We start from the raw sequence: 21,663 nt of genomic DNA on the forward strand, positions 1-21,663 counted from the left end.
TGCTGGCAAGCTAGAGGCCAGAATTTTGTTAATAAACAGACCCCTACAGGCAAAATTTAATCACCATTATTTAAAATTTTTGTAAAACATCAGGCTTTACAAGCATCAAGATTCTAAACCTGCTCTCCTTTTATTCCCCAAAACATCACCCACGATAGTGCCCAGTTTGGGCTTTACTTGTTATGGGAGGCTTTCTTTGGGCAGAAGATGGACAAAGAAATTAGCTGCATAAACCTAAATTCATCGGAAAACAAAATAAACAGAAGACACTGTGAAATGGTGAACTTCCTGATTTTGAACTATTTAATTAAGCTTCAAAACAATAAGGGAGCAATGAGCTTTTTCCCCTTGGAAAGGGAGAAATAGCAAAGACCACTTTTGTGTTTATACTGAAACAGGTCCACTGAGCATCCTCTGTAAACATTAAATAATGATCACATAATATCAAAAATGAAAAACCCTTATTATTTATTGAACTGGATCCCATGCTCACAAGAAGCCTGTTAAATGAGATTCTCAAAGGGCTTGATAAATGCCCTCTCATTATTGTTCACCTTTTTTTTAAAAAAAGGTAAGTATCTCATCTCCATTTCAGAGTTAGGGGTTAAGAGAAAGGTTAAACAAATTATACAAAGTTATACCAAAGTCTGCCAACGATACAGACCAAGGGCTGTTACCCCTTGAGGACTGAAAAATCTCGCTTTGAAAAATTAAGCAACTTACTAATTATTTTTAGGAGGGCATTTCACAAAAATATATTTTATCTGCACATCATGGTCTAGAAAGAAAAGTCACAAAGTATTAACTGTGCTAAATAAAAAAAAAAAAAAAAACAGTGTGGTTTCCAGAACGCTTTCTATTCTATGTACCCACCCACGTGACTGGAGATTTGAAATGCTATTTAAGCCTCATTTTCCTTCAGAAGCTAACCTCTGTGGAATAAAAGACTGTTAAGGGGGGAAAAAATCTTTTCTGTCATTTGACTTTAACTTATGATAAATTAGCTTCAACTAGTTTCTTAGAAAATTGCCCAAGAAATGACTACAGAAAATTAAATACCAAGACTTCAAAGAGGCGAACACACAGACTTCAAATTCCGACCTCAGAGAATAATCCTCCCTTTCTCATGCTTTGGAGAGATGTGAGTAAAGAAATCGTACTAGGGCATGGTAATGAACCATCTTTCAAATGACTTTTCTATCAATCTTCTTTTCAAAGGGTAATAAAGTGATGATTATTTCTAGGCAGTTTCTGGGAACTTATCATCTCATTTCAATTGTCACCAGTAAGAAGGACTGTACTCTGTATCACAACGGTGATAAGGGCAAGAACTGGTGGAAAATTCAATAGACAAGGTGTAGGTTGTTAAAAGCTATTTCCTGGAAAATTAAAACAGAGAGAGATCAAAAGAATTGTGTTGGGTCTTAAGGAATTGGTAATCATTCCCTTCTAGATTAAAAATGCAAATCTGATTTATTACCTAGTGAATGAAATCCATGATCATTTGCAGGTTTTATTATTTCTTTCAATAAATAATGTCAAAAGCTCATAATGTGCCATGTTTAGTGCTAGATGCTGGTGACCATCGGAGAAAGACAACAAACCAGGACAGGGGCTTCTGTGTCATGACTTCTAGAACCTTAGTGATCCATCTCATCTAAAACAGTAACAAACAACCACCACCAAGAAAATACAATTGTGTTTTAAACATTCAGTGAATGGTTGTTTAGGAAGTCTTAGTCACCCAGAACTTGTTTTGCAAAGCCACAGAAAATAGTAACAGGGTGAGGAACACCCAAAACTATATCTGATCTCATTCCCCAGAGCACTCAGAGGCTTTAAGATGTCATGGGCAGAAGTCACTCCAGGAACACACAGCCTCGCTGAAAGGAAAACATGTCCATAGGGTACCTGCAGGAAGGATTCCTGGGAACCTGGCTGCCTCTCTGATCCCCTGATTCAGATCCCATCTGTGACATGGGCTTTGTGCTCATGTGAGAATTGGGCAGTTCATTTTTCCTCAGTGGTTCCTAAAACCAGCCCTAGCCAGGTCTTCTTGCTTTCCCCAATTCTCTTATACAAGTCAGACCTACACCCACTGTCAGATGAAACATGGGACACATCACTGCCTCCAATATTCCCCCCAGGAGTCTTTTTGTTTTTGTTTTTTAGTATTAACCAGAAATCCCAACTTGGTACCAAAGGGGAAACAAAAAACAAAACAGAAAGAAACATGACACATAAAGCTTTTTAAGGGTGAAGAAATGCTCTGTTCATTGCATCCTCGTCACTCACACAGTACAGAGAAGGCACTTAGTAAGTATCTGTTGAATAAAACTGACCGAATGAATGAATGAATATCCACCCTTCTGTGATCATGAATCGCTCAAAAGTCATGACTGTCACATCGGTATTTGCATGCAGTGATCTTTGCCCAGCATTTCATCTTTTTAAGATATTATTCTGGTGATTTTTCTGAAAAAAAAAAAAAAAGGAAGAGAAGGGGAGGGAAGGGAAGGGAAGGGAAGGGAAGGAAAGAGAAAGGAAGGGAAGGGAAGAAAACGAGAGAGGAGGGGAGGGGAGGGAAGGGAAGAGCATAACAGAAATTTGAAATCAAAATGCATTTGTTTTCAAGTTCCATTCCAGATAACAAATATTTGACCAATCAATTAATGCCTGCCTCTTTCCACAGTTGAACACAGCACTGAGGTACTCGTAGATCCCTTACTGATTTTCAGAATAGGGTAAAGCAGGTAAGCTCTGAAAAAAGCATGAACATTTTATCCCCATTGACAATCAAGAAACCGCCCAATCTCCTGCCCACCGCCACTCTCAAGACTAGAGTAAAATGGGTAGAAATTAGTCCTTTGCAAGCCACACAAGAATTGTGTGTTGTGTCTACAACCCTTGGCAACCTGAACGTGTAGCTCTCCAGCCCTGAATGCCTGGGCAACTTTTCCCCTGAAGCATAACCTAGAAATGCAGGCATGTCAGTTAAAAAGCAAACCAGCTAATGTAAGGGCTAGAGATAAAGAGGAGTTGACATTTTCCAAACTCTCCATTCCCTCCTTGTGTAAAAGGCTCATGCTAGTTCTGAGGTGGGGTGACCCCGATCAGTACAACAGTGATGGCTGATCCCCCAAAGGTTCTGTGCAGTGCAGTGTCCTGGCAGCCTTCCTTTCAGCCTCTGAAACTGATACCATGTTCTCGGGCCATACTTTAAATGTACACTGTGGCCCTCTATAAGCCACCAGCACTCTGCACTGGGACGGAGCAAACACCTTCGAAGTGCGTTTTCAGTCAGAAACATCATCTTTCCCCCGAGGACCTGACAGAGTAACTTAGCCCGTAATATTATATATGAAGCTTTGGAAAAGGGAGTCATGTTTTAGAGGTTGGCTTAGCCAACTCTAACTGACGGTACTCCTGAGCTTAAGGGAAGGGAAAATATTTCTTGGCAACTTCTACTTCTACATATCCCTGTTCCCCTTTAAAAAAAAAAATGAAGAAGGATGCAGGAGCATTTGTTTCAGATTTCCCTTTTCCTTACTTTCAGAGGAAACTGAAGTGTCCAGGCATCGTGTGATTCACTGACAAAACCTCAGCCCCATCTAGATTTCACCAGGATCCTAACTTTTTTAACCGGTGAGACTGCGCGGGAGTGTGCTCCCGTCTATGCAAATACACCCATTCCACCGTTTTCCTTGTGGTTGCTCTTTAAAGCCCTACGCTTCAGGAAAGGAGAGAGGAGAAGTCAAATGCCTTTTTAATGTGCGTGTCCCTACAGAAACACAACGTGTGGGTGAGGTAATGAATCGCGGTGGGGGCTAGAGTCGGCATACACAGTGCAGCTAGGAAATAAATTAAATTCATCTCCCTGGTCCTTCAGTGCCCACCGTCCTGCTCCAAGGGTTCTAAGCAACCAGCTAAAGCAATGAGGTATGAAGGAGCAGCATCCCCAGGGGCTCGTCCGAGTGTCTTCCTTCCCAACTACAGGAGGATGAACACGTGCAAAGCACTGCACACACAGGGCCGCATCCGGGGGAGCCCAGCCATCTACACCAATGAGGTCTTGAGGCAGGACAACACTTGAGGCTCGGAAGGCACGTCTCAAGGAGGGCCGCGGGGTAAGGCCGTCCTGACAGAGGCTCCGGTGTCATGGATGTTACTCCGGTCGGTCTTTGTTCCCAGAGTCCACCGAAGGGAGGGCAAGTACTGGTGTCCTCTTGCCTCTCCTTCCCCTTTTTCACAGTCGTGTGAGGTCTTCTGGAGAATTCCCACCCCCTTCCCTCGCCGGAGGCCCCTCGGCTGGTTCTAGTTTGGTATCAAGTCCAAAAGTGGAATTGAGCCTTCCAGGGGAATAGTCATTTCTTTTTAAATCTGCAAGGAAAGCAATTAAGACAGTTATAGGGGGACCCTCGAGAAGGTAGTGTTCACACGGATGAATTGAACTTCAGGTCTGGCCACGTGCTCAGAAAGGACCCTGCCTCCTCGGGTCACAGATACGTGAAACTCGCACCCTCCACCGTGTCCAAACCACCCCCCCTCCCGCCGTGTCCACGTGTCAGTCTAACTCCCCAGTGCTGTCGTAGGTTTGCGTTCACTGGGGCAAGTGAAGAAAGATTTGGTTGCTGGATTCAATATGCAGCACCCTAGAAGGCACGGCCTGGATGGAGGTAAGCGAGGCCAACCTGGAAACGGGGCATTTTCGCTGCTGAATGGTGTGCAGGACCAGGGAGCTCAGCCAAAAAGGTAGACTCGAGATTTCAGTGCTCAGTGTTCTACAACAAAGCTGTCTGTAGGTTTGATGCTGCCTGGGAAGGCTTCATCCAGTTACTGGATCCTATGCTCCCTAGAGCCTCCTTCTTCCATTTGAAAAAGAAATTATTGGGGCGCCTGGGTGGCTCAGTCGGTAAAGCATCCAACTTCGGCTCAGGTCATGATCTCACGGTGTGTGAGTTTGAGCCCTGCGTTGAGCTCTGTGCTGACAGCTCGGAGGAGCCTGGAGCCTGCTTCCGATTCTGGGTCTCCCTCTCTCTCTGCCCCTCCCCCACTCGTGCTCTGTCTCAAAAATAAACATTAAAAAAAAAAAAAAGAAAAGGAAATTATCAAAAGAAAGCACTGATAGGAGTGTAATCTCTAGGGAGAAGCTTATGGAGGAGGGTGGGCTTTTGGTGTTTATGTAGCATTTACTGCTGTATTGATTAAGATTAACCTTAAATATGTACTCCTTACTTTCCTTTTTAATGTTATGCGGGGATTATCTGGACATTAAATGAATACATATTTTAGTTTATTGATAACCAGCACTTATGGAACATATGCGTATATTACTTCGATCCTCACATCAATTTTATGAGCTATGTGCTATTATACTCAGTTTGTGGATGAGAAAATCAAGGCCCAAGGTCACATAGCTAGTAAAAAGCATTACTGGGATATGAGCTCAACCTATCTGGCTCTGAATTCTATGCTCTTACATACTATCTTAAATTACTTTTCCTTTAAAAAAAAAAAAAGGTAAATCATAATCAAGGCCAAAGAAAAATCACCTATAATTCTATTTTCCTAATTAAGACTTTTTTATACTCATATTACCAAATGTCTGAATACATGAGGGTACTCCTTATTTCCACTGAAATGTGTTAACTAAGGTTTTGAAAGAAAACAAATATTAAGCCTAGAATTGGAAGAATTACTGAATGACTCAAAACCCACCATGGTGGGTTTAAAAAAAAACACAATCTCAACCTTAATCATGCAGAAGAGCCAACTGGACTCAAAGACAGAAGCAGTTAGTTACGTCTCTGGTCTCCTGTTCTCTTAGCCGATCAGATGCAGTCCCTGTGTCTGCCAGAGAGAGGAGGCCACTGGGGAGCGTGGTCACCATGCTGTGAACTGATCTCTTTGCTCAAGTCTGCCGTGTGGCTGTGAGACAGAATCCCGAGCAGCTACAAGATGAGAGTGAGAGCCCCCCTCCCTGCTGTTCCAGTCTGATCTCTCCCCCGACCCAACCATCCATCACCCCTGGCTGCCAGGCTATTTCCCACTGGAACTAGAAGCCTGATCCCAATCCCAGTCTTCTGCCATGCCATGCCATGCCATGCCTACACGAGCTTCTCAACCTCCTACCTCTATCTCCAACGAGATTACAAGTTGCCCTTCTTTGTTGTAAATTGACACCTACTCCACCCTAAGCTACGACGGATGATGATGATCTTTTACCAATTTCCAATTCAGGGCATGCTCACTTATTCTAAGGCAGGAAGGACTACTCCGCTTAAAATATGTGAGATGCCAGTCTAAGGACAAGTTTGGTATGACCTAAGGAAAAGAGGGAACAAGCTGAGACAGACATGAAGCATCCCTTCTGAGATCAAAGAAAAGAATTCGACAGAGTAGGACTGCCAGTCTGGAGGACACAGACCTCCTGCTGCTTGCTTTTCTGTTAAGAATATTTTTCTATGGAGACTATGTCAGTTTTGGACAAAGTGTGCCACATTATCAAATCAACTTTTTTTTTTTAATTTTTTTTTTCAACGTTTATTTATTTTTGGGACAGAGAGAGACAGAGCATGAACGGGCGAGGGGCAGAGAGAGAGGGAGACACAGAATCGGAAACAGGCTCCAGGCTCTGAGCCATCAGCCCAGAGCCCGACGCGGGGCTCGAACTCACGGACCGCGAGATCGTCACGGACCGCGAGCTTGTGACCTGGCTGAAGTCGGACGCTTAACCGACTGCGCCACCCAGGCGCCCCTCAAATCAACTTTTTAAAAATACACATTGCAATATATGTTTAACGTGGCCGGTTTTTGTAGTGAAAAGCACTATTTTAATTGACAGCTGTTGTTTCCCTAGATACTCCACGGTCCCGAGCGTCCAATGGGTAAATAAGGATTGAAATCCTGTGGACACCACACAGGACTCAACGAGGGAGGGGTCGGGGGAGACCTGCCTCAGTTCAATTTTACCCCAATTAAGTTGGTAAACCTTTCCCCTTGGAGAGACTGTGACAAGTATTGGGCCCAATGTTGTTTTATCACATTTTGGCAGAACCTGAAGTAAATCCCTGTCCTTTTAATCCCTTCAGAGACTTGAAAAATTTGCAGTCAGAAAGTCAGGACTCGACTGTGAATGAGATAAAAATGTGATTGAGATTTTCGACTCCATCCCAGGTTACAAAGGATGTTGTTCTAGGAGAGATTTACTAAGAGAGAAATAGAATTGTTCGGAGCATACCCGGGAGTTTGAGCTTCCGGCAGCAGGAGTTGCAACGATGTTTTGCAATGAAGTTTCTAATTGCATCTTCCCCTAAATTGGCTGGTCCAAACACCATTCCTCTTGATCTAGAGGAAATATCAGAATATCAATGAGATCACAGTGAAGGAAAAGGGCTCAGCTAGGATTCTCTGAGATACCGAACAGTATCCCGTAGTAACCCAGTAAACTTGAAGGAGCCCACAAAGAATAGAGCACTTTGGGGAAGCAACAATGTTAGGTTTGCAAATTTAAAATTCAAATGCACTTAAATCTTTGTACCCAACTCCAAGACCTACTGTGAAACTCATTTCAACGCTAATCTGATAGAAGAAGAGTGAATTTTCTATGTACCGCATTAAAACAAAATACAGTGACACCCTTTTTTAATGCCTATGGGGTGAGAGTGAGTGACATTCGTGACCAAATGTTCTACTCAAATACTCGAAAGGTGAGGTACAAAGTAAAATAAACGTACTAGGGGAACACACCTTCTGAAAAGATCCATAAACATTGTTTCAAACCCAAATGCTTTTCTGAAAATAATTGATATCCTCAAAAATAAATGCCTGACAAGACCCTACTTCCAGCACTCACGGCGCTTCGGACACATGGATTTTATCCTGCAAACTGCTATAGCTGGGCTCTTTGTGGAAAGACAAGACCACGGGGAGGCATTGACTTTGTGGAAGTGAACTACGTACACTAATTGTAAGTGACAAACTTACAGACAGAACCAGCGTAGATGAGGCACCTTCTGAATACTCCATAAAGCAGATCCCTGGCAGATTCCAGCCTCAAAGTTTGTCCATGATAAGGTCACAGACAACGATTTCTGTAGGCGGATGCTCTGCGCACCGTGAAACAGAGTACACCAGGAGCACATCCAAAGCAACTTTAGGGAAGCTAACACTTTAATGACATGCAGAGTGGAAACGGCACATTTTAAAATCTGAACTCAATTACCACTCTTAAATGCCACGTCTTAAGGAAAAAAGAAAAGCAAACTATCACACAAGGAAACAATAAACTCCGCTTCTAAGGAATGTGGTTTTTCAAAAAGGGACGTGGTGTAAAAAAACTTTTTTTTTCCATCTGAGTATTGAAACATTTATCTCAATTTCCACTTCCTTTTGGCAGAACAACAGTAGCTGCTCTGAAGATGTGCCAAGCTCAGAATGAGGGCTGATGTCAGTTTGATCTCAGATTGCCTCGTTGCTCTGAGGCTGGGAGGTGGAGGAAATCTCTTGGGAAGACAACGTGAACAGACACCCAGGATTAACTTTCCTGGTCACTCGATCGCCCTCACAAAGTGCGGCTCTGGTGGTATTTACCCGGCTGCGTAAGCTACCTCTAGTTAACTATTCCTCTCTTTCAGTACATCTGGTGAAATCAAATGTGGGAGAAAAAAAAAAAGAAAAAGTAGAATCGCTCGATATTTTGTACCAAATCTCTTACGATGCCAATAGAGTGAAAAACGAAAGTGTTACTTCAGTCATTCCTCGTATATTCTGTCAAGCGGGACCCTGTTGGGAATACTTCATTCTTGGATTCCTTACTGCCATTCCTTTCCTCCCAGTAAAGCAGAACGCACCCCCGCCCACTTAGGGAGGTAACATTGATTCTCAGATAAAAGCTTTAAGCTAAACAATTTCCCTCGATGAGCTTTGTGAAAGTTAACGCAAAAGAATCAAAGTTACTCTAAAATGCCTGTATGAGGGGTCTGGCCACTCCCTGTACAGAGGAGAGGGGAAGGGGGTCGTAGAAACACTCACATGCATCTATTGCATGTACAATCCTACCGCATGCCGACAGCCTTGAGGTCTTGGCAAAGTTTAAAAACAGCAACAACAACAACAAACTGTTTTCCAGATCTTTCACAGCCCAGCAAAAGCAAGTGGTAGTTTGGTTCCACAAGTGAGAGAATGCCAATTAGCACCATGTACACACAGATTTAGTAAAGAACATCTAATGACCACCGTCGTCATTTCGGACTTGTCAAATGCCCCAAGCCATCAAGGCAGTGAGTAGAAAACAATCCCTAACTGCCAATGACTGAGGCAGCCTCCAGCGAGGCTTGGTGACCCCAGGAAGCACACCAAGTGGCCAGACAGGCTTCGGGGGAGAAGCCCCCTGACTGTGCCCTCACATGCGCAAGTCTGGCGAGAGAGCAGAGACAAGAGGCACTATAGATTAGAGTAGAAGCTGTACCACAAAAAATCTTCTCCTTTGGTAGAGGGTTTTCCCCTTTCATTGGCCCCTCATCCTCGTAGGCAAGTTAAGCGTCTTCACCAGGGTTTAGCTTTCTCATTTGGGAACGGGAAGGAGGACGCCTACTTCCAAGGTTGTTGTGAAGGGCAAAGCAAGTGTCACGTGAAGGCACTTGCTTCAACAGGCACTTCTCAAACTTCCAGTTCCACCAAATCGCCTGCAGATCTTGTCAAAGTTCAGACTCTGATTCGGTAGCTCTAGGGAGGGTCCTGAGGGTTTGCATGTCTGACCACCTCCCAGGTGCTGCTGTCACTGGGCTGTGGCAGGTTGGTCACACAAGGCGCTCAAAAACGTGTGCCTCGTTGAACCAATTACACGCGACCTGCCACCACTGTGAGAAAATAGTTACCTTCACCAGGAAAACCCACTGCACCCAAAATGAGGTAACCCCACCAAACCAGGCAGGCTACAGTGACACCATCCGATCAGTTTCCAAAGTTCCTACCTTCAAGTCATAAACAATAGAGTCTGCCGTAAGACAAGAGGTCCCTACCCTTGGTTGCCCAGCAGAATCACATAGGTGACTTCTCAAAAAATACAAACATCAGGACTCCATCCCCATAAATTTTGATTTGATACTCATTCTGAGAAGCATTTTTTTTTTTTTTTTTTTTTTAGTTTCCTAGGTGACCTTAATAGAAACCGAGACCCCCTGGCCTACAGAATGCAATTAAATACTCAACTGTCAAGTGGGATAATATAAGCTTCTTAAATTCTAGAAGTTGGAAATATTCAGGTCACTTTAAATGACATACATATCAAGGTCAAAAATGTAATAGATGATGAAGTATACATAAACTTGGTTCATTCTTTATGCAAAAAGTTTTTCACTGCAAACTTATCAAGGAAGTACTATGTATAGTACAAGGTCCGCACTCTAAACCCTTGGGCACATGGTGCTATGGAAGAAATAATATCCTAAAATAGTATCTGCTGAAATAAAAAAGAATAAAGCCTTTATCTGTACCCTAAAGGTTACAATATGCATTCTATGCTCAAATATCATAGAAACTGTATGCATAGGAGCATTATGGTGACCTTTATCTTCTCTAACTCACCTAGTCCAAAGAAATAGCTAAAACACTTTTAGATGAACCTCTTGGCATAGATGCCTACACATGAGAATCTATTTAGAGTAAATAGTTGAGGGAGAGAAAAATAGCGCATTAAAGCAACAAATGTTTACAATATGAGTGTTATGGGAGAGAGGTAAAAATTTCAGATGTTATTGTATGAAGACTGACCACATAGATCATTTCATATCTATTTTCTACAACCCAGGGGCCAAGTACAGACATTTAGGACAACTGAGAGGTCAAGCTACCATATGCTAGCAGTTCTCAAAGTGTCGTCTCCAGGCCAGCAGCATCAGAATCGTCTGGAAACTTGTTACCTTATTTGACCTCACCCCAAACCCACTGAATCACAACCAGCTCTCCTGGTGATTGATTGTGAGGGAAGCTCATGTTTGGGAAGCACTGTTGTCGGCCATTTTGATCAGTCCTTAACCATTTTGATCAAAGTCCCTTTGATCACCTTTAACAGAAGAATAAAACCTCAGACCCTCCGCTGCCAAACTTTCCCCAAAGCCTACTTCCGGGACCAAATGCCCATGGGAATTCAAAGGACAGGCAGATGACTCATTCTTCTGTGGAATTTAAACTGCACCCCTGAATTTAGTCAGACAGTCTGATGCTTCATATTTAAGCCCTGTTTTCTTGGCCTCTTGTAGATTTGCTGTGACTGAATAGCACACTCGATGCCTTTCAATTTATAGGCATGTGATCGAAGACGTGAGATGCAGTGACTCCAATGAGAAGACAACAACGAAATCTTTGCTTCTCCTATGACACTAACTGTTTTCGTGTCAAAGCCTATAGAAGCTGAACCTACCCATATTTCTCTTTTGTTTGGGCCACCAGAAAACTCAAGAGTTAAATTTGCATTGGTTACGGCATTGGTCTTTATATTTTCCATTTATGTGTATTAACTCCAAATTTCATCTTATTTCCATATGTTCTTTTTGTTCCCATTTCCTAAGTTCTGCATTAAAAAAAAAATCTTATGGTATTAGACAGAGGTAGATATAGATAGATATATATCCAATACAGATATCCAGCTTCTATGAAAACATAAGCTGCCTCAAAATCTTTCTAGGAGCTAGGCAAGAAATATAAATGTTTAAAAATTATTTTGATAAAACCATGTACAATGTGTTAAGTGCGATTTTCAAAATGAGAACATCATAAATTAACTTACTGTTTGTCTTCAGGTTTTATAACAGATGGATCAGTCAAATTTTCCCCAACACCTCCAAAGAAAAAAGAAAATGCGTTTAGCAAATGGGGATTTCACTTCCTCAGAAACTCAAGAAAACAATAACCAGAATCTTAATTTCTTTCTTTAAACTTGCATTCACCCTGTAGTAAGTTCAACATTATGTGAATTAAATGTACCGTAAAAACTGTCCAGGTGGGCTTGAAAATTTTAGTAAATTCACTGTCTCCCGCAACGCCCTCTGTTATGCTATTATAAACTTTGAGGCCACAAATGAATGTCTTAGCGGTGTGTTCACAGTCACTGATGGTGGTATCCATCATTCATTTACCATTTGTCTATACTAGACATTCTAATGATATTTTCTCTAATTCTCAGCTACCATAAAGGGAAAGCATGAGCATCCTCACAGCCTCATTTTGCCAATAAGTACATTGATGTTTGAGACGATGAAGCAATTTGTCAGAGTCTGCACAGTTCACGAGTGATGACGACAGGATTCCAATTGAGCTAAAGCCTGTGTCCCTCACATGAGGCCACGGTCTCTGTAGGTGGAGTCCGTCAGTGCTCAGCAGGGCACCAGGTGCTGTGTGGTTCTGCAGATACAACCACTGCTCCATCAAAGGCACCCGTTAAATGCTATATACGCAGCATTTATATCCAATAGAATATACATGCTCCCAAATTCTTGATCTGGATGTTGGTTACACATATGTCTCGGTTGTGAAAATTCCTTGAAAGATATGCTTATGTCGTGTGCACTTTTCTGAAATGGTTTTCTTCAGTAAAATTTACTTTTTAAAAAACTGACACCAAAGCATAAAAGGATAGCGTTAAGTGTAATTTCGTGCTAACACTGATCAAAACGGCAACTGACACTCAGAGTGACTCTGTTACAAAATGGGTGAGGGGGCGCCTGGGTGGCTCAGATGGTTAAGTGTCCAACTTCGGCTCAGGTCGTGATCTCGTGGTTCATGGGTTCAAGCCCCATGTCGGGCTCTGCTGACAGCCCGGAGCCTGGAACCTGCTTCAGATTCTGTGCCTCCCTCTCTCTCTACCCCTCCCCCGCTCACACTCTGTGTCTCTCTCTCTCTCTCTCTCTCTCAAAATAATAAACATTAAAAAAAAATTTTTAAAGGGTGAGGGAGATGTTTATGATGGTAGTAATATTTGCCATGCTGGGTATGTTTTACCATATGTTAAATCTTTCACAAGAAAATGTAACCCTTATAGTTTATAGGTCTTTCCTCCAAGAAACTGACTTCCTTAGGAAAATAACCTGTTTTTGGAGTTTCCAAGCATTTTTGTGTCAGGACCCTCTTTGCCGGACTGGGGAAACAAAACGGACCCCCTTCTCAGAATAACGTTTTAAAATGCATAATTTAAATACATAAGATTACAGAGGAAACCAATGATACTGAAATACAGTCATCAAAATATCTGTTTAAATTATACTGCAATACATGTGCTTCTTTATTAACACATTACATAACAGAATCTAGTGCAAGTCTATAACTACCGTAACATCAAGTAATACATAGTATAACAGTGTTTCGAGATATCTGCCAACATCATAAAGTGCTATGTTAATATCAGTAATTGCGTTGCAAACAGTCATGGGTGCTCCTAATACCACTGTGGTTTGTGGTCTCCATTATAATCAAAGGAAATGATGAATTTCAGTTGTAGGTTAGTGAAAATAATAGTGTAATTTGTTGTCTCATCAAAGTTCACAGACCCTCTGAATTTTCTTTAAGAGCCTCTGGCTTAGACTCTCTTTGTACACGGATTTTGTACAGGGAAAGTAACAGTAAGGCTGAAACTCAGGCTCAAGGGGAAGTGTGTAAAATGTGATTTGCTCGGTCTTTGTTCTTTTCAAAGAAAAAGTCATAGGAAGCTCTTTGTACCTTTTCTTATTATAGATACAAGAATGAACAGCCTAGAGAGGCCCTGCTTTTCTAATGATGTAGGACATCAACAGAACAACAGACAGAAAGTGTGAATACCATCAACAGAGACTAAAGGCTACAGATCCTTTTCATGTTTAAGCTCAGACCTAACTTTAAGCCTGAACCTTTCTAGCAATGACGAAAGCTTTAGGCTGATGGCTGAGGAAACTGTAAATTTAAGCTGGGAATATGCAGAGTACTTAAAGAGGTCATATAGATGGGAGAAAAGGAGGTTTATAGGGGAGAAAACGTCTTATCAAAATCACATCGGCTCCCGTTTACTTTAAACCTTGTTGCGTGTTAGATAGGCAGGAGTCAAAGGGATTGGGTCCCACTCATGGGCTCTGTCGTCTTCTAGTTATGTGACCTGAACACCTTCTCTAATCTCTCTGAATCTCAATGTTCTCATCTGAAAGTGTGCGGAATAATGGGCCTCATCTTATACACTTACTGAGGATTCAGTAAACTATTGTATACAAGCTGCTTAGCAAAGTGACCCAGAGAAAGCTAAAACATGCCAACTGCTATTTTTATTATCTTTTTTCTATCAAGACCTCTTGTGAAGTAAAACTGTATTTTCTTACCACTGGTAAAATCATGTTCTGATGATCTCATTTACCTAATGAATAAATCCCACAAGGAGAATGAGAGTGGAATTTCCACAAACCTTTATATCCCTAAATCCAGTCTGATGATTCAAAGTGTAACTACTAAATACATACTTTGGGGCCTTCCAATGGCAGAAGGAACGTTCTAGTGAGTGAGAAAATATGGAAGAAAACTAGCCATTTCAACGTCTAAAAATCCCAATCGCACGTGTTTACCGAACTTTGAATAGGGTAAATGCCCATGTGCACGTAGTACGCAGCACGGCCTTGTGAGAAACCCAGACATGCACATTCTGATCCCAACCACGTTGGGATGCATTGGTGAGCTTCTACATCTTGGAAATAAGTTACCTTCTTTATAACAGCAGGATTCATTATGACAGTGTTAATGCAAATGCTTACTCTGGAAAGTGCTTTGCTGAATATAAAAACCTATACTTCCAAAGTTCTTTGAAAAATATAATGAGCTTTAAAAAAAGAATGCTCTAGACCACTGTAATTTGAAGTATCATTGTTTTTCATTGCCATTGCTAGGGATTAAATGTTGGATTTCACATCTAATGATGATGAGGCAGGCCTTCGTATATAGGATTTTTAAATAGAAAGAAACTGGAAAACTACAGTATAATTGCAAGTGATCAGAAATTGGTCAAGCCTTGGGCCACCTGGGTGGCTCAGTCGGCTGGCCGTCTGACTTTGGCTCAGGACATGATCTCACGGTTCATGAGTTTGAGCTCCACATTGGGCTCACTGCTATCAAACCTATCAGCACAGAGCCAGCTTCAGATCCTCTGTCTCCCTCTCTCTTTCCCTCCTCTGCTTGCACTCTCCCAAAAATAAATAAATATTAGAAAGAAGGAAAGAAAGAAAGAAAGAAAGAAAGAAAGAAAGAAAGAAAGAAAGAAAAAGAAATTGGTCAAGCCTTTCCTTAGAGTTCAGCATCCAAGCCCAGTGTGGCAACTCCTGGGTTAGTGATTGGCACTCCTTTGGAAGAAAGTAGAAAAGAGAAGAGAAAAAGAAAAACTGCCAGAGTGTTCCTCATTCCTTCTTTCTCCCAAAGCAATAGGGAGCCACAGCAAGCTGATGACAATTCACTTCCATTTAAAAAAATGTTTTTATGTTTATTTATTTTTGAAACAGAGAGAAACAGAGCATGAGTGGGGAAGGGGCAGAGAGAGAGGGAGACACAGAACCCGAAGCAGACTCTAGGCTCTGAGCTGTCAGCTCGAGCCCACCAATCATGAGATCATGACCTGAGCCGAAGTCAGACACTTAACCAACTGAGCCACCCAGACGCCCTGATTCGCTTCCATTTTAAAAAGCCGAACAGAGATTTGGAGTGCCTGGGTAGCTCAGTCGGTTAAGCGTCCGAATCTTGATTTTCGGCTCAGGTCATGATTTCACGGCTGGTGAGTCATTGGGCTCCATGCTAACAGCACAGAGCCTGCTTGGGATTCTCTGTCTCTGCACACACACTCATGCATACACTCTCTATCAAAAACAAAACAAAACAAAACAAAACAAAAAAACACATAAGTAAGAAATAAATAAACAAATAAATAAATATAAAGAGTCACACAAAGATTACTACTAACAACAATAAATGACATTACTGAGGACTCACTATGTGTCAAGAACTTGCCTCATTTCAGCTCCTTAACATAAGGGGTTAACAATGAGTTAAGTATATAATATTATCTCTCCCATTACAAATGAGGAAAGTGGGACTCAAGGTGGCTGCCCCCTGGTCACACAGCTAATTCATGGTGAAGCCAGGAGTCAGACCCTAACACTGTCAACCTAGGGCTCTTTCTCCAAACTGCTGCCAGTAGGTCTCTCAATCTCTACCCACTCCGAACCCATCTGAACAAGGTACCATCATCTCTCCAAAGACTACAATACTAACCAATCAAATACAAAACTGAACCAAAAACCATTAAGGTATTCTAAGAATACATATATTCTTCCCATTTCTCCTTTCCAACTTGGTGTGGATTAAATATCGTAATACATGAAGTCTTTACCCAAGTGCCTGTCGGAAAATAAATACTTGGTAGATGTCAGCTGTTGGTAGTAGTAATGTAACTGCTTATAGTTACTATTATAGGACTCATATTCTTCCATAAATTCAGGCCTCCCCAACTGACCAAAACTCTCCAATAAGTATCTCAACTTCTTCATGCTTGTTCTATGATGTCCACTCTCCTCTTCTTTGAAGGTCAGTGTTTTGACATCGTTTATTTGGAGTGGCCTAGTTCTGCAATTCACATAATTGCCCAGTAAAAGAATAAAGTTAATTCCATTTCCCCCCCCAAGACTATCAACGCAGCATTTGTTCTGTTTAATGTCACTTTGGATTACTTAGAGACATAAAAATCCCCAAACATAAACATCATTAAAGAAAAACCTATTCAAGTGGAATACAAAACACACTAAAGAGTCATCATTAATTCCTTAAAGTTTTTCTTTGGTTGTTTTTTTTTTGTTGTTGTTGTTTGTTTGTTTTTGTTTTTTCTTTTTAAACAACTCCACCCAAAACTCAAAGCAGAGACACTCAAATACAGATGAAAACAATCAACCTCTCTTCAACATGAGCTACAAAAGCAGATGCCTTGGGCATCAGCATGCTGAGTTTACATGGATCACGTACTTGCTGGTTTAAAAGCTGACTCATGTTGACTGTTTTAACTTTTGTTTATATTGCTTCCTAAAATATTGTGTTTGAGGGTTAGAAATATAACTCAACTCTGCAAACAGTACAGATCTGAAAAGACAGCAGGACTTATGTGTACTTTAAAAAGTCTATACACATCCTTGAGCACATGGTACAAATTTCAATCAAAATGTATTGGATGTTGCTCACGATGCCTCGGGATTATTTATCTTGACTGTGCCCAGCCTCCAAGCCTGGCTTCCGGTGCAGAATCCCAGGATTGGAGGGGTGGGGAAGTCAGAGAGCACAAGGGATAAGCCCAATCTGTTTAAATGAACCATAACATGGTTATGTCCTCTGAAACTCGTAAAGAAACAAAAGACAGTACCATGAGAAGAAAAGAACATAGATGGTCAAAACAGCTTCAGTCTGCATCCTGGCTCCCTCTTTAGGAGCTGTGCAACTTTGTGCAAGTTATTTAAACTTTTTGGGCCTATCAGGTCATGATCTCACGGTTCGTGAGTTCAAGCCCCACGTCAGGCTCTGCGATGGCAGCACAGAGCCTGCTTGGGATTCTCTCTCCCTCTCTGTGCCCTTCCCCACTCATGCTGTCTCTAACTCTCTCAAAATAAATAAGTAAAAACTTAACATTTATAAACCTCCTGGGCCTAAATTCCCCCATAATATCTACCTTGAGGTGCTGCTTCTAGGATTAAGTCAGATTACTTCTATGAAATTTCCTGGACTAAATCCCCTATTTAAAACCAAAGCCCCAGTGAGTGAGCCCAAGGACTAAACTTTGACCTTAATACATATTTTGTTCTATGTCTGCAAGGAAAGCCTGCTGGAAATACTCAGTTTTGTCCTGCAGGACTTTAAGTCACACGGGAGGTTGACAGTGGAGAGACTCGCTGATCAGAGGCTTCCATGAAATATGAGTGTACTGTGTCGCCTCTCTCAGACTGAGTTTGCACTTTCATGAACTGTCATATCAAGGTACACAGCAAAGAGAGCAAGGGAAACTATAAACTACTAAAGCATTGAGCTCAAAATCATGAAAAATGCCCCCAGAAATTACTTTCCTGTGTGTATAAACACACGTCTAAGTGCTGTTATGAATGTTAAGTCCCAGCCATAAAGCATTAAAACTAGAAAATCTGGTACAAAATTCATTCCCCGTTGAGATCAAAGTTTCAGACGTACTTAAATTTTAGGCAGCTAATCACCAGCCTATATTTTTCTCTGGAGCTAAATGGGAAGCAACATAGTAGGGGCTCATGATCACCACTGTCCAAAGTCTCTGAAATAAATGGTCCTACCTCCCTTCAAAGCCAGGTAGGGCAACTCAATACATTGTCCATCCCGGTTCTTGCAAGATTTCTTGGGACACCTGCCTGGTTTCTCACCCTTTGCACAGTTTCACAAATAATAAATACACTCAGAAAACTGATATCATCTTTCAGTGTTCAAATCAAGGGGAAGAAAGCATTCACTATCAGGGAATGTCTCCACTGAAAGACCTTAACTGTGGCTTTGAGCAAAGAAAGAGCCAGGGTCAAATGTAGCTGACAACGACATGCAGAAAGGATCCCTGGTCAATGGTTCCTGAACTGTGCCTCAGGCTTGTCTTATCAAGTCCTCAGCGATCAATCACCTTGCAGATCTAAAACCAGCAGCTCTCCCCGGGTATACTCATAGGTCCAGTGAGAGAAAGCCAACAACAGCTCCTCCAAGGTGTTGCTGGGGGCAATTTCATCACCATTGTTATTGTTGTACTTCCGGAACTCTCCCGTCATATACTTCTCAATGGTCAACCACTGGTTAGCCGAATGGCAGTAGATTAAGAAAACTTCCAGAAACCTGTGAGGGTGAAAAGGAGGCCAGTGAGTCCCCACAAGGCAGCAAAGGTGAAACTCACGTTACCAGACAGTCAGCAGCAGGGAAGATTATCTAACTCTCGCTCGAGGCAGCCTCAATGAACATGCCCTTGCCTTTCTGTGGCAGGGACAGAATGCAAAGATTGAGAGATTTTCCCATGCCGACCGACCTCTCTTCTCTTTGAGGAAACCTTCCAAATCCCTTATGAGTACTGGACTCAACTTTTTTTTTTTTTGCCATGCTCTATAGAGGTCCTTATAAACGAAACAATAAAACTTGACCATAATCCCCAGCACCGAATTATGATCCGTCTCGCTAACGCAAGCGTCTTGAGACACTCAAGCAAAAGTAACAAGAGTTCATTCTCATAAAGTTCCCTAATTTCTCTAAGATATTAGGGGAAGAAACTGCTTAAAATAGAAAGGTTTTTCTTCCATAATATTCCCGGACCTTAGTAACGACATCTAGGGTCTCCCTGTTTCATGTAACTGAGAAGTTAGTCATGGTCTCTGCCTGAACTTCTGTCTTCCACTCACATAACTTCAGTGTTTAAGCCAAGATATTCCTGGGACACCTAACTTTCTTTTTACCAGTCTCTGGGACTGTAGAAGGAATAACCCAAAAAGAAGATTGTGGAGAACTACCCTGTGGGTCTGGCATTTCTCATGACTAACAGGGCTCAGAAGAAATTGAGAGAAGTTCTTATTTAAAATGAAGGACTGGGGCGCCCTTATTCCCTATACTCACCTTGGCGTGTAGGGAATGGTTTGTGGTTTCACTTGGTTGAAAGTATAGATAAGCTTTTGAGCAGCTCTTTGTTGTTGAATTTCCTACAAAATTGGGAGCATTGGCAAAAATATTAGTTTGCTATCATATGCATGCTGATCAATGATCACAGAAACACTCAAGGCCTCCCCAGTGTGATTTTTAGCCTCATTCAGCTCCGACCGCACTCTATTCCAAAAGGAAAAGCTCTACAAAACAAAAATAATGAAATGCCACCACTTCCAGAACAGAACTTCCAGGCTGTCCTCTGGGTTGAGGATAACGGTCTCCAATCAGGATGTAGCCAGAACGCCACTCTTTGACCTATCCAGCTGGGCTCTGGGTCTCGGACTTACCCTGAGGCAAAGATGAAGCACAGTACTCTCCTGGAAGATTCTGTGCCATGACTGCACAACCTCAGGAAGAAAGGACTTCACGATGAAAACCTGCCCTGGCCGGAGAACATCATCCTCGGACCAGGTGCTGACGACCCTCATGGCTTTGCGGAGCCCGCCGCCCATCTCCTCTCGGGACAGCACCTGGATCATTGCGGCTCTCCCTCGCTGGGACCAAGAAGACATGCTTTTCCCAAGATTCAAAGGGGAACTCTCCTCCAGCCTGTAGACAGTTACCTCTTCTCCTGCTACAAAAAGAAGTACAGGTGAGAAGTTCAATGGCAGCTCGTGTCTGACAGGGACGGCGTCCCAAATAACAACTCAGAATTCATTCCGTTTCCCAATGAACAGAAGAGAATGGGAATTTCACCTCTGCAGGAACAAGTACAGAACAGAAGCATGGATTTTGGCCACATTAGTGTCTCATAAAGGACAGGGGTAGAGAGAGGGAGGGAGGAGGAAGGGACAAAGCATCAGCTGATATATAAGAATTAAATTGTTCTTATTATAAACTATAACCAGACAAAACGAAAATCAAAGTAGCAGAGCTATGCTTCTTTTGTTAAATACAAATACTTCCAAAGAGATAGTTTAATCCTGTGTTTTCATTACCATCCCCTTTAAAGCCTTATTAGATTTTTTTCCCTAATTCCCCCTTCCATGACATTTTAATACTAAAAATACACTGTGTGTATGTACCTGTACTGATACATGCATGTACTGTACGTGTGTGTGTGTGTATAATGGCATGTACATACAATATATACATAGAAATATACATACATATATACATACATATACAGATATATACAGATATAGAGATAGAGATACCTGTGCTTTATACATAAAAAGAAGTTTCTGCTCCCTTAGGGGTGATGTTACCCCCGCTGAGAACTCATGGTTTAAACACAGCTAGAGTTAGCACCAAGGTCATATCCCAGAGCCTCCCCCTCCTTCCTTTGTGCCCTTAGACAAGTTCCTGAAAGCCTCACTTTCCTCAGCAGTAAAATGAAGGTGAAAATAATGCTCACCTCACTGGGTGGCTGTAAAGATTAAATATGTTAACTTCACTAACGTGAACTAGAACCTCAGATACCAACTCAAGCTCACTTAATAGATTTTAGACACAAAATGCTCTTTATAACTGCTAGATAACTTCCACTTTTAATGGAACCTAATACAGTGTTCCTGTATTAGGAGTCCTAGACTCCACCTAATACAGTGTTTAATGCTTCATAACAGAAGGAACATATTCTTGACACAGTTTCTGCCCAACCTGCGTTTGATTTTCTCCTTATACCTCTGCTTTAAATGCCCATTTTGTTTTGTTTTGTTTTGTTGCTAACACGATACTGATTTACCAAGAAAGGAATCTATTTACTCACTCTTGCATTGAATTGCTTACCAAAAAAATATGTCTAGGTAATTCTTATTCAATACTCAATAAATAATTCAAATACTTATTGTTGGTACCCAGATAAACGCCACTGACGGTCTCTTTAGACTTCTAAATACTTAAATACTTAGAGGATTTAGAGCAGAGCTCCTAAGTTGCAGAACTAGCCATGGAGTCATGAGGAAGGAGAAGGCTTTTGCGTCCCTGATCAGA

General features: G+C 41.8%; 1 protein-coding gene across 1 annotated transcript in view; it reads right to left on the reverse strand.

Annotated features, from left to right (window-relative positions):
- Positions 1–2,234: 2,234 nt before the first annotated feature.
- TRPM6 (transient receptor potential cation channel subfamily M member 6) overlaps positions 2,235–21,663 on the reverse strand; it is a 179,856-nt gene continuing 160,427 nt past the window's right edge. The window contains exons 34-39 of the mRNA XM_043567071.1: positions 20,016–20,302; positions 19,642–19,724; positions 18,671–18,876; positions 11,789–11,840; positions 7,241–7,347; positions 2,235–4,380 (exon numbers count right to left, since the gene is read on the reverse strand). Of these exons, the coding sequence (XP_043423006.1) occupies positions 4,247–4,380; positions 7,241–7,347; positions 11,789–11,840; positions 18,671–18,876; positions 19,642–19,724; positions 20,016–20,302 (869 nt within the window). The 3' untranslated portion in view covers positions 2,235–4,246. The remainder of the gene's footprint in view (positions 4,381–7,240; positions 7,348–11,788; positions 11,841–18,670; positions 18,877–19,641; positions 19,725–20,015; positions 20,303–21,663) is intronic.

The sequence above is a fragment of the Prionailurus bengalensis genome, chromosome D4 (assembly GCF_016509475.1).
Source record: "Prionailurus bengalensis isolate Pbe53 chromosome D4, Fcat_Pben_1.1_paternal_pri, whole genome shotgun sequence".
In the NCBI taxonomy this organism is placed as follows: domain Eukaryota; kingdom Metazoa; phylum Chordata; class Mammalia; order Carnivora; family Felidae; genus Prionailurus; species Prionailurus bengalensis.